At 34.2% G+C, this 13498-nt stretch overlaps 1 protein-coding gene across 7 annotated transcripts; it reads right to left on the reverse strand.

Annotated features, from left to right (window-relative positions):
* Positions 1 to 55: 55 nt before the first annotated feature.
* Positions 56 to 13159, reverse strand: LOC128209932 (cytochrome P450 2C15-like). Of its 7 annotated transcripts, XR_008257082.1 has the most exons (11): positions 12410 to 13159; positions 10787 to 10833; positions 9689 to 10190; positions 9084 to 9257; positions 8107 to 8281; positions 7618 to 7758; positions 7421 to 7485; positions 7150 to 7224; positions 6815 to 6910; positions 4888 to 4974; positions 4225 to 4356 (listed from the first exon to the last, which is right to left on the reverse strand). XR_008257082.1 is itself a non-coding variant. In XM_052914203.1 (10 exons), the coding sequence occupies exons 3-10, from the start codon at positions 9907 to 9909 to the stop codon at positions 4341 to 4343; spliced, it is 963 nt and encodes a 320-aa protein (XP_052770163.1). In that variant the 5' UTR covers positions 9910 to 10190; positions 10787 to 10833; positions 12410 to 13159; the 3' UTR covers positions 4237 to 4340. The 7 variants fall into 7 exon arrangements, 4 of the variants coding, with proteins under 4 accessions (XP_052770162.1, XP_052770159.1, XP_052770161.1 ...); XM_052914203.1 differs by lacking the exon at positions 4888 to 4974 and having other exon boundaries at positions 4237 to 4356; XR_008257084.1 differs by lacking the exons at positions 9689 to 10190; positions 12410 to 13159 and having other exon boundaries at positions 10787 to 11008.
* Positions 13160 to 13498: the final 339 nt, after the last annotated feature.

Here is a 13498-nt window from a genome sequence, read left to right on the forward strand (position 1 = left end):
ATTTCACACCAAATACTATGAAACGCAAGTTGATCTCTAATAACTAGGCATGCAATATACTTAGTGCATTTTATTGTATATATTTGTTTTACTTTCATCGCTTAAGATTACTAGAATAAATAAAAAAAATCCAATGGTCAGCATCGTATAGCTACCTGTTTGTGTATAGTTTATTTCCGCATTTTTGCAACGATCCGGTACGGTTTCGGTTCATGTACGATTCCAAATTGTCCATCAACACTCTTCACAGTAACTGCTTCATCTTTCGGATTTTCAAAAATAAAATTTTGCAACAAACAACTAACAAATAAAAATAATTCACTTCGTGCAAGGGATTCGCCAATACAACTTCGTTTACCTGAAATAATAATAAATTTAACTAATACTTGTAGTATGAATTGTATATGAAGTACAATTATTGTTAGCACTGAAGTAAGGTTTGTTTCTTTTACTATACTCAATGTAATAAATGTTCCATTTTTTCTCAACACAACGGAATTTCATCTTGAAAATATTCTAACCATATTTGAGAACATGACGATTGGTATAGAGCAATTGATAGAAATTAAACTCACCAACAAAGAATGGTAAAAATTCTTTCTTGTTGATCACCTTTCCTTGTTCATCCAGAAATCTTCCAGGCCTAAAGCTTTCAGGGTCACCCCATATTTCTGGATCTTTGTGAACAGACACCAGGTCTGGTAAGACCATGCAGCCGGCTGGTATGGTGTACCCCTTGAATTCTACGTCACATGAAGTTGAGTGCAACAAGATTGCAGGTACATTGCAGACTCTGTAAAATAAACATATTTAGAATTTTTCAAAATAAGATAAATATTGAAATTTAAAGTGAATACCTGCATATATATTGATCTATTTTTGAAGAAATCCATCACTTTTGACCTCCTTCAATACAGTTTGCATATTTCATCTGTCTTGAAATAATTTAACCGGAAATAAATGACTTAAAATAGGAAACCACGAGTGAAATATTAGCAACATAAGGTATGTACAATATATATTTCAGGAGTCATATCCTTATCTCCACCTCCCTTTCCTTTCATCATTTTGGTAATTTAAATGCAATGTTGGTAAAATCTTGCAATCTTACAATACAATGAAAACTACAGGAACACGCCCAGTAGTCAAAAATTAACCAAACCCTGTTTTAAGGAACACGATTAAGGCCATTCATGCATAAGAAACAAACAAGATACAAACAAGGTACAACTAACACAGTCAGACCACACATGCAACATCAAAATAGCTCTGTCAATACATGCTGGGGTCACTGCCTTGGAACAATCAGTGAAACCGGAGTTCACTGGCGCTTAATACCAGATAATAAAGTTGCTAGACAATATACGTTTCTAATGAACAGAATACCGTTGATTCATTTGTGTTTAAATAGCTCAAATGGTCTCATTACTTTCTCTGAGCCTGATTTTGGATGATATGTCTTAGTTTCGTTTTTTAAGGGTACATTGCGCTCCTTATAGTTTTCATTGTACTTAAATAAATGTATGTAGGTGTCATTCAGTTTCCAAATTTCCGTTGCAATATATCTTCAATACCATAGTATTAGCTTGAATAAACAAAAACTACAATGTTCACATTGCAGTAGCAAATATAACAAACTACCTAGCTGTAGTTTAATGGTACTAAAGTTAAATTGCAATTGACGATACGTATATAGGACAGTTAACCTGAGTACTTCCATACAAAATGCTTCCACAAGAGGCAAATCTGTCTTGTCCTCCATTGACGGCATCCTTTCACGGCCCACACACGCGTGTATCTGGTCACAGATGTTTTCTTGGATGTCCGGATGCTCAACTAGGCATACAATACACCAAGACAGAGCGGATGATGTCGTTTTAATCCCGCCGACAAAGAAATCGGTGATAACGGACGTCAAGTACGTGACTGCATTGAAAAAAGTTAATTATTATATGAATGGTGACGAGCAAAGTCTTATAGTAAATGTAACGCGAGCAGAATTATGGGGACGAGGTTCCTTGTGACTTACCGTTCATGTTGTTAAATGATAATTTAAGGACAATATGGGGACGAGGTTTCTTGTGACTAACCGTTCATGCCGTTAAATGATTTTTAAGGACAATATGGGGACGAGGTTTCTTGTGACTAACCGTTCAGGCTGTTAAATAATAATTTAAGGACAATATGGGGACTAGGGTTCTTGTGACTTACCGTTCATGTTGCTAAATGATAAGTTAACGACAATAGTCCTTTAATGGAAATTTAAATTTCTGTTTATCTTAAAAATATCTGATAAAATTATTTAAAGTGATAACTTTATAACAACTTCTTTTATTGATTGTCGCTGTCAGATTATAAATGATATTGATACAGACAAAGTTATTATTCTCTCTCTTTATTTTTATTTAAATTGAGCGAGTATTGCAAAACAGGCATAAGTCACCATTTAAACAAATATATATCTATCAGTTTGCAAACTACCAACTACCCAAATCTAAATCTATGAATTAATTCGTTGCAATTATGGTACAATATAGTATTATGCTAGTGTGTTTGTTCATGACTTACAGTTCATAACCGATGTGGTGATGGCATTTTTCTCCAGTTGTCGTAGTTCATGCATATACGCACTTGTTAGGTCTTGTAAGTTGTTTTCATCGAAACGAGTTTTATGTTCCTCAACTATGTCATCTATATATGAAAATAACTCTTTAACATGACCTTTCATCTTTTCCACACCGGTAAATTTCCCCGGTAGTTTAGCAATCCATGGAAAGAAATTAGCAAGGCTAGCCGTGGACCTAAAGGCAAGTTTGCAGTGTAGTTATTCATTTTCAGATTCATATGAAACATTTTATGTTACGGATTTATATTATTGAATTAAAAAACCGCTCTTTCCAATAACAAACTTTCCTATAGAAATATTACTTGAAGCTAAATGTACAGTTATTAGTCAAAGAGCTGGTTTTTTATTGCAACTAAAAGCGCCATGCAATGTTATACATGTTTCTTGAAAGTATTTTATGAGGATTCCGAAAATTAATTTCTTTTCAGAAACAAGTGCAACATTTCATGTCGCTTTTAGTTGCTTTTAAAATCTTACTAGGTCTTTGACTATATGGAACTAACACTTCTCTTACCTAACATTCAGTTCTTCAAACATTTTCAGTAGTTTCTGAAATCTTGGGTCAGAGTAATTAAACCTTTCGCTAAACGTCATCGCACATATTATATTAGCAATGTGAGATGAAATCATGGCACTTGGATCGAATGGCTCTCCTTTTGTGTCCTTTAATTCTTCAACAAATGCCTTAGCTTCCAGATGTATACTCTGAACTGTTTTGTTTTTCCCCATTCCTAACTGTTTTAACGTACTCAAAGAAAATTTTCGATGAACTTTCCAGTCTTCACCCTGGGCCATCAGAATACCTGTAACATGTATTTCACACGGTAATTATATTGGGTTAAATGGGCGTGGCAATTAAGACAATTTTATTTTGTTTTATTTATTGGCCTTGCTTATTATACAAATTATCTCTACCAAAATGTGTTCCAAGTTTCGTTTCGATATCCTGAACGTTTTTGAGTACTCCATTTTTGGATAGAAAAAGAAAACTTATATTTAAGTCAGAATAATAGGTCTTGCTATATAGGTGCATTTTATCGTTGTGAGACAAGTTTCATTTGAATATATTGAACTGTTTCTTAGTTATGGCCAAGGAAAAAATATTAGCAAGACGTTGCAGACGACGATGACACTAAGGCTATTACAATACATCAACCTTTTCACTTCAAAAACAGACGATTTAAAAACTGCAATGCATTTCTTAGAATCAATATTATGTGGACAGGATGATAAAAACCGATTTAAAAGTTAACGCAAAACTAGGACGTTTAAAAGAATAACGAGTTTATAAATGTTTCGCATGGTTATGTAATCGAATTAAAAAATAGAAAAGAAAATATCCAAACGAATACCTTTTCCTCCATTGGTGATTTTGTCCAACATGAAAAGCCTTGGGCGAGCGAGGAACATATTGCTGGACATAAAACCATCCTTTATATTACTGTAGCTTGAAATCACGACCGTCGGTATGCTTCCAAACTGTATAAAGAATATATCTCCACATGTTTTTCTCATTCTTTTAAATGTAATCCTCAAATCTTCGTCGAGTAAGTAAAAGTGGCCAAGAACCGGAATTGCAATTCCGGGCGATGGTGGTAGGCGATCCTTTTTCTTGGTGGTCATCAATTGGCGACATATCAATGAAAACGCTAACGTAAGTAACCCAATAGTCAGGTAACTCCCGTCCACAAATATGACATTCCACATTCTGTCTCTAAAGGTACTGCACCCTATAAAATATGACACCGAAATAAAGGGTTATGTTTCGAAACTATTTTCCTTCCAAGCCAAACAGAGAATTTACCTTACGAAAGAGTCTCCATTTCAATTATGCTCTGCTTTATTGAAAAACTACATTTTTTACCTTACAAAAGTCACAGTTCGTATTAAATAAACATCAACCATAAGCAACTATATACTTCAGTTGTAAATGTGTTGACCTAGATAGATAGGTGTTATCATCACTTTTATGAAAACAAAATATATGGTTACTTATGCATAACTGAATTTAAACGATCTATCACCTGTATTCAAGCTAAATCTTTACTTTGTAAAATAAAAATTACCAACACTTTCAATATGCTCTTTTACTCGTTTCATTAGTTTATGATTTCGGCCAGTAAGGATGTGTTAAAATCATTGTTTATAACAGAATTCCACTTTAAATAAATGTCGTACATATATTTTGTAGGTCAGTGAACTTAAAAGTCAATGAATATGTGTCTTATTAATAGTGTTTTTTTAAGTTCAAAGCATGCAACCTTTCATTTCAGCAAACGTAAAGAAGATTTAGTCAAAGTGCAAATTTCGTTGTCTAAATTCCACCCTTTGTCAAACCTCCATCAAATCTGAAATATTTCATGAAATATATCGCGATGTAATATCTGGACAATTCTATAAAGAGGATGGTGCCGCAGCTAGTAAGCCAAAAGTTCCAATACGAACTACTACGCCATCTTCGGTAAACTCGGGATATATCGCCATATCCGCCAACAGAACTAAATATTGTCTTAAATTCCTTATATTCCTAATATATACGCCTCTAATGAAAGCCTGCTAGCATCTTGCAATTAACAATTCCAACAATTACACTTGTAATTATTAGTTGTAATATATGTATATCGCTAGCTCATTTCTAAATTATAGGCTTCCAAACTTTACAATTTCAAATTTTGGGCTTTGTAAATGAATATCTTTATCATTTTTAATTAATACATTTACCACATTAAGATATACAGAACACACAAATCCATATTGTTTCTTAAATTACACGTTTGAACATTTAAAATTCCAGCGATTGAACAAGAGCACAATTGAAGTTACTATTTCAGATTGTTTAAATACTTCATTTATACAATATCTTATCAAATACCATCAAAACACTTTGACTAAGTCACTAAAAGCCTTTTATATACAACAGAAACTAGCAGTGAAATGTCTCCTCTTAGCGTTCCATTGGCTATGTCGATTACTAGAGTCTAACGCCACAAAATTCGACTTTCACCAAAGATTTTCCAATAAATTCTGATAGAATCATTAAATTGTCATGCTGTTTCTATTGTTTTATCATTATACCGCAGAACTGTGCATAATTTTATCACGTCTCGATGCGAATCGACGATCTCATTTCAGTGAAATTCTTTAAAATGCACACCAATCTAAATATACTTTCGATCCGGCGGGTAAACGTTGTTCTTATTCCTATATATGTCGAAGATGTATTTAACCAATATAATAACTCCAACGAAGTTTAAGTCCTGTAAAAAATACAATTAAGGTGCTTCCAAAATTCATACATGAGCTCTAACACAACGAACGGTTCCACTGAGAGTGTTCACTAGGTTCGTGTTTCTCGTTCAGTGTAGTACGGGAACTTACCTTTATTCTCTAAACAGGGTTAATGTTTCTTTGAGTTCTTGGATTGTCTCTGTAATGCTCATTGTATTATTGACTGAACCGGATTCAATGAGAATAATAAATATTTTCAACGCCCAAAACCAATGGAAAGGAATAAGGCAGCATTGACAGTAAAATGAATGACCGATATAAATTATGTGTACTACTAAAATTGTGATATGCATTTTGGCGAGTAAACCGACGGAAAGATACATGAAGTCATGGCTACTGGAATGATCCTTCCTTAATCAGGATCAATATCCGAGGGTTGATTCACTGATGACGCGGAAATTCTGCATATAATCAAAATTAAAATGAACAAATTTAATACCTTTGATAATCTCACATCTCTACAGATATCAAAGTTTACTGTATCAGTGTGTGAAATGTTGGTTCAGTGGAATAATGGAAGTTCAAAGAAGAGAGGAGCACACTAATGATGCCATATTGCCGCACGCACATCCATATAACATGAGTAGTAATTTTTATTAACAGTATGTTTCGATTGTTTAAATTGAACACAAATGGGATTCAAACGACTTAACTTCTTTACTTTAAAAAATAGTTAGTCATGTATGTAAGTAAAATAGAATAAACTCTCATCTCACATACTCCATGGAAAAGTCATTATTTTATCAATAATCTTTTGCCGATTTGGGCCTCACTTTAGATAAAACCAGATTCAGGTCAAGGCACACATAGAGACATAAAGAATTTTGTTTTTTGTTCGTTTATTGTGAACAATACATCAGTTGAAGATAAATTCACCGAAGTTATTTTCTTATAACATACACAGGATCTCCAACGTTAACAGTTCCTTCTTTTTCAGTGTTTGTGTGAATACCCATCACCGGTTTCATTGGTCCAAATGGTTCTTTGCACCGAAACCTTAACGGATAAATACAAAATCAAGGCAAAAGTAACAATGTTGGTTTGTAATAAGAACTAACCCAAAACAAGTTATTACGTATCTTTTTTTCAATAAGTGGATTTCAAAAATACTATGAAAACTCAATGGACCATGGCTTTTGCACAGGGTTCTGTAATTTCCATTGTATTTTTTTCACAGGAATATACTTCTATGCAACTAGAAATATTTAACATCTCAAGCTAAGTAAAACACTTACGTTTTTAACGTTTTCAAGGGTTGCCCTTGTTTGTCCTTTTCAGCATTTATAGTGTCAATAGTTGTAATGATACATCTAAAATATAATTGAATCAGGTGTTTATTGATTAAATGATAAAAACAAAACGTTTACAACCACGTGTCTTCATAGTTTTTCAATGAATTGACTAAACTGCAACTGTTTCTTTTATCATTTATCAAGTTGTTAGTGTTATTGAGTGTGAACTGATAGGTAAGAAATATCAAATTAATTCATTTAAAATGTCATTTACCTTTGGCAATCGTCAATAAATCGCATCTTTATATGTTTACCAATAAAAACATACTTCCAAGTGTCCTGAAAAATAATAGTACTTGTACATGCATAGTCAGCAGATGGAGTGAATGCCTTTCAGTTGAACTAATATACTAAACGTCATTTTGAAAGAAGTCTAGAAATCCTTTCAGACTATATTACAATACAAATCACCTCATCAAATGGCGTTGTTCCGCTGACCAACACATTTGGTCTGAACTGGATAGCAGGGACATTCCTTTGAACTCTTTTGCTTAGTTCTTCGACTGAAGAGTCGCACATGATCATGCAATGGGCAAAGTCCTGGAAGGCAACCTATAAAATAGAAAAGAATATGAGCAGAATAGCAAGTGTTGGTTTATTTAAATTCTAACCACATGGCCATAGAGAACAAATTGTCAAGAATAATTGCAGACCATGCACTTCTTATATAGGTATTACATTCTTAGTAAGTTTAAATTTTGCACTTTCTTGCTAAATGCGATAATATACGAAATGTTCCATATATCAACTTTGTGCAGGCTTTGATACGTGTGAAAGTAACGTTAAACAAAAATGAATGTCACTTGATTTTCTATAAGTGATCACCATTTCATAGTGTACATGTACATATGCGTGCGTGCGTGCCTGCATGTTTTTGTGTGCTATGGTTGACTACTTGACCTCTTCTCCAGGTTTTGCATCCGTTGTCCACTCCTTTGGAACATCTGTTGAAAATCTTTTCGACAAAGATGGAGGAGAGTAATTAAGCCGTAATCCTTCCTTCTTCAGGAACGTACTGATCCACTGTGCAGCAGCATCTCCACAATCCACGGCTCTCTGTGGTACGAACTTTACTCTGGAAGTAAAGCGGACGACAGTTTGGAAGGTGGCTTTTGAGAGCTGTCCGGGCTTGATTGAGACTGCTCGATGACGAACGTGCTAAGAAGCGCAATACAAAGACGTTATAAGTCATATTAGTACAAATGATCCCGTGAAATAATATATTAAATCGTGAAATCTGAACACAAATGACTTGCTGAACAGTCGTTGGTGGTGTGTTTTCGGACGTTTTCACTTGTTTTATAATCGATCGTCTCTGTAATTATTTCTATGTTACCAATGAGTATCAATTGATAGCACCCCAATGATATACTTGTGACTCGATTACACACAAGTGTGCTATACGACTACACGTTTAACTATCCTCATGCACAATACCAGTGTCAGATTGTAAAATTTGATTCTATTTATAGAAGAAATTGACAGTCGATCAAGTATGACGTTTGAATAAACATGATAAATAGATGTTACTCAATGAAATTCCAAAATATTTAAGACACATTCCCTTAATTAAGATAATGTTACATTGATCATCTTCTGTACGTTATTAATTTAACTGTTCGCATTTTGATTAATTGCTTCGATGAAAAATGTTTATGTTCACTTCATGTGATTTTGTTTGTATAAGCTTTAAGGTATGTAAGTACCTGAATACATTATTGGAAAAAATGTTGTACAATATTTAATACTATTTACATAAAATACAGAACATACAATCAAGAACATATTACATTCACGATGTGACTTTTAAAAAAATGATACCACCTAAAGTTAGTATAACTAATTATAAGCATGAGCATTATAATTATGGTTCCTACTTTACTTCGACCAGGTTGTCACCGGTTACTTCTGGGTCGAGAGGCAGCCTCAACGGTTCCATTCCTTCTGCGTCCAGCCTGAAAAAGCTTCCTTCTTTAGTCGTTTGGATGAGAATCAGGCGTTGAAATGCTGACATGTTTTGATAGTGGCCTTTCCTTGTCACCATCCAGTGCCTTGAATACATAACAATTTGATGGAGTGTTCAAAAGGGTAAACGTACATGTTATTTAACATAAACTTATGTACCTATCAGTTGTAACCACGCCCCCCCCCCACCCAGGTCCGGGGAATAGCGGGGACTCTGACTTTCGGTCCAGCAAAACCCGGGTAAACTCCACGCCCTGCGGGGACGGTCTGTTGGTAACGCATATATTTTTCAAAATTTCAAGAAAAAGTCCAGGCAAGAGTTGGAACCTGAATCGGTACATTCGAAATCCGTCATTTTGTTTCCCATGAAACATTTTTCTCACATAACCAAATTACGTCCTCCCCCTTGAATAAATTGATTGCTGAACTTCCTTCTATCATTTACAAAAGTAAAACAATGTCGATGTATTCTTCTGTTATGAAAAAATATACACAAAAGAGCTGAAAATATCTTCACCTGTCTCCGACTCCGTCACATATCAAACCTTGTGTGGTGATATTCGCAGTCGTCACATTTTGCAAATTTTTGGCAGACTTTAACGGATACACGTTGATTTGGGAAACAGTTCCGACATATTCCTTAACGTTCCGATTCCTCGTGAGTCTCAAACCAACATGTTTCAGAAAACTTCCTGCAACAACGGCAGCAAAAACACCAGGAACCTCAAAATTGCTCATAACGAAATGAGATGACTGCTTTGAGCAATGTATTGTAACAGATCACACCCAAGCACTTCACATCCACGTACAAATGGTATTTAATAAATATGTTATCGTTGGTTCAAATTTAGGTCACAACTTGCCATTTAAGACAGTGCTCTAACACCGAATGAAGTTTCCTGCAGTTGAATATAGGTAATCATTACTTTAAGGTAAAATTTCACTATCACCATTTGAATATTGTATCTAGGTAAGTATGTGTATTGTCCACAGGTGGTCACGAACTGTTGCTTTCGATTCTTGATTTTCAAACCATTCTATACGCTAGGATGACTCGATTTTATATTCAAACCATACTAGGGTTTCAACCAGATTTTAAAAAGGACAGGAATTCGATTCATCTTTAAAGGGACTCGCTCATGCTTTGACGCCATTTTTTTCAGGTAATGCGTCTGAAAACACTTATATTTTAACAATTTTACTCTTTGATACCGAAATTGCAGAAAAGGTACACTTAAAGTAAAGTATAAAAAATAGTCTGGTTTTAGTGGGGTGCGAACTTTCGCCGGTACAGTCAAGTAAAAAATATAAAACTGACAAGGAAACTCACGCCTACAAGGACTACTACACAAACATAAAGATAATTTAACCTTTAAGCCTTTTGTTGAATCGCGTTATGAACGCATTTTGTTTCCATATCCTTTAAATGATTTCTACATAACTTAGCACAAAGGTTGGTTAACGAAATTGAGATGAGAAGAGAGTATGTTCTGGTCACATTTCTTAAAGGTCAAGGTCACAGAAGTCATTTTTTTCGTTTGTAATCCATAACATAAAAGGGTTTAAAATTAACATAGCACAACTGTTCTGGACATTGAATGGATTAGATACATACCTCAAATCTGGGCTATCCTTAAAGTTAAAAGATCTCATTTATGTTGGCTTTGTAGTAGCATATATCATCATATGTTGAAGTTTTAACACTCCTAATGATTTGTCACACTTTATTTCGTAGATAAAACGCATTTTACAAAAACATGAGCGATATCCTTTACGCTAGTATGAGTCATCGGATTCAGACCACGTACGTTTATCTGATTAAATAAAATTATTTTTGTTTTAAAAAAATGAGGTTTTGTTGTCTGTCTGAGTGGTTAGACGATTGGTGATAGTATTGGTGGGAATGCACGAGCTTTTCGTGTTGTAGTATATAAGAAGGTTAAAGGCGTGGTTCGTCACTCGAGAATTTTATTTGGGAGCGGTTACATTCATTTAATTAGTCAACATTTTCCACGCTCTCCCTTCTTTTTTGATGATTTATATACTGAAATATTGTGTTGTTTTTCTTGAACAATGTATATATTGTATTGTTGATGTTTTCATATTACAGGCACATACGTCTGGTTGAAACAAATGAGACTGGCAAAAGTGTGTAAATTAATGTGGGTGTTTTCTTATATGTAGGGAACCAGATACAATGGCTGAGCAAGATGTCTTCATGTCGGTACAGTTCAAACAAATCTAATATTACAAGTATCCCAGTGGTTAATTTAGTTTCGTTTCAGTTGAAGTTCAACGTTGACATCTTTACGGACGGAAGTTATCGTGTCCGATGCTCCTTGCTGTATGCATATGGTTTTGAACCAATGAAGTGGCCGGCGTCGGAATTATTTTCAAGGACTTTTTATTCCCATGTTTTAGGACTCCGTTTGTGTAGTTCAACCTTACTAGCTTTTGTGTGTGATAAACATTAATAGTTCAAAAAATATTTATGTACATAATTGACTAATAAACGAGCATTTAATTTAATATCGTTCCATACTTGTGAATATTGAAAATACACGGTCTAAGTGCATTATTTGTTCATACTCGTTGCCAGTGTGTTGGGTAATTTCATAATTGGGCTGGAGTTTTATCTCTGTTTTGATTGTCGTTAAGCGTAATGGTTTATGTGTGGAAATTCTGAATGCAATATTGTATTGATCTTATATATTCACCTTTGAAAATAAAGTGTTTATACAAAAAACACTGTGCTGTATAATCTGTACGTGTATTTCTTGAATACATTTTATGTTTTTACTGACCACTTAATACGCTTCAATACTATGTGCAATAGATATTCACTGCCAATAACAGGCCCAATTCTCAAAGACCCAACTGGGGTATAAAAGGGAGGTAATGGCGGGTGGTGTTTTCCCCTGTTTTTGAAAGCATTTCAAATCAGGGAAGCATTTTTCAAAATTTAAACCTTAAATCAAATTATTATAACCTATAAAAAATTAGGCACGCAGTTTGAAAGTGTGTCCATCAATATGTATACATATATCATAGGTTTATGTTAAAAATGGTCTTGATAATAAGAAATGCATTTCTTCAATTTCAAAATTTGAATATTGTAGGAGGAGCTAACAAACTGGCTTGATCATGTGATCTTCTGTCTGTAAACATGAGCGCATGTTAGACAGGTCTATCTAGAATCAGATTTTCAATAATGTAAATGGCATGCATATAAACTTACTGAGTTCAGCTGCATTTTTTCTCACAACAGGGACAATAAAATTCCAGTGAATATAACACAGTGATATCATTATGGTAATGCCAGCTGTATTTGGGTATTTCGATCAGACCAATTCAAGTACACATCTTGGCATTATTTCTCTTTGCATTCTGAATACTGTCACATCAGCATTGTCCCTTGCATTAGTCTAGCTTTCTGTTTTAAATACTTTTGATTGTTCATGCATTACCTGTGATCTAACATTGACCAGAACTTTTATATTTCACTCAGCAAACTGTTCTATTTTGTTCATGTGTTGACTCTACACCGAGCCATGCCTGTTCATGTGTTGTCACACATAGTGAACTTAAACACTCTGTACATGTTCCATCTTAAACATCATTTTCATTAGTTTCTCATTTTCCTGTATAATATACTATTATTTTCCAAAATGCTCCTTCTGATGTCGAAGGCAATGCATCCTCAGCTGATGTTCATATTCTAAATTATTATGTAACACATCCTGTTGTTTTGACTGTCCATTCACATTCATTTATTTGTAAATTTTAACAAAATCCCAATTATTGTGATTGAATAATGCTTCAATGGTTAATTTTAACTCCTCGTTTAATAAAATTGACAGATCAAACTGCTTATTTTCATCCATATTCAATAGTTAGATAAAAATGAATTAAAATCTTAATGATTAAGAGTGAGCGTGACTCTTAATCAGAATGATTTTAATTCAGGTCATCTAACTGACTAAGAATACTTCCTTATTGGCTGACACATTGTCGAAGCAAAATTGACGCGGGAAGTGTATAAGATGTACCGCATGAGTGGCAGTGGACGGAAATTTAAATTCTTAATGATTAAGCCTAGTACTTAATGATTCAATGCCTCGATTAGGAAATAATGTTTACTCACGATCTAAGTGAGAAACAATATGTGCATTTGCTACTGCTATATGCAGTAATATTATACCTCACATCAATTTGTCCCTTCTTTATATATATAATCTCGATCGGTCCGTATATCACTGTATTTTTATGAAAATCCAGTTTTATGACGTCAGCGGTCCATATTATATTTTTGTCCGGTGCGGACCTC

This window comes from Mya arenaria, chromosome 11 (genome assembly GCF_026914265.1).
Source record: "Mya arenaria isolate MELC-2E11 chromosome 11, ASM2691426v1".
Taxonomy (NCBI): Eukaryota; Metazoa; Mollusca; class Bivalvia; order Myida; family Myidae; genus Mya; species Mya arenaria.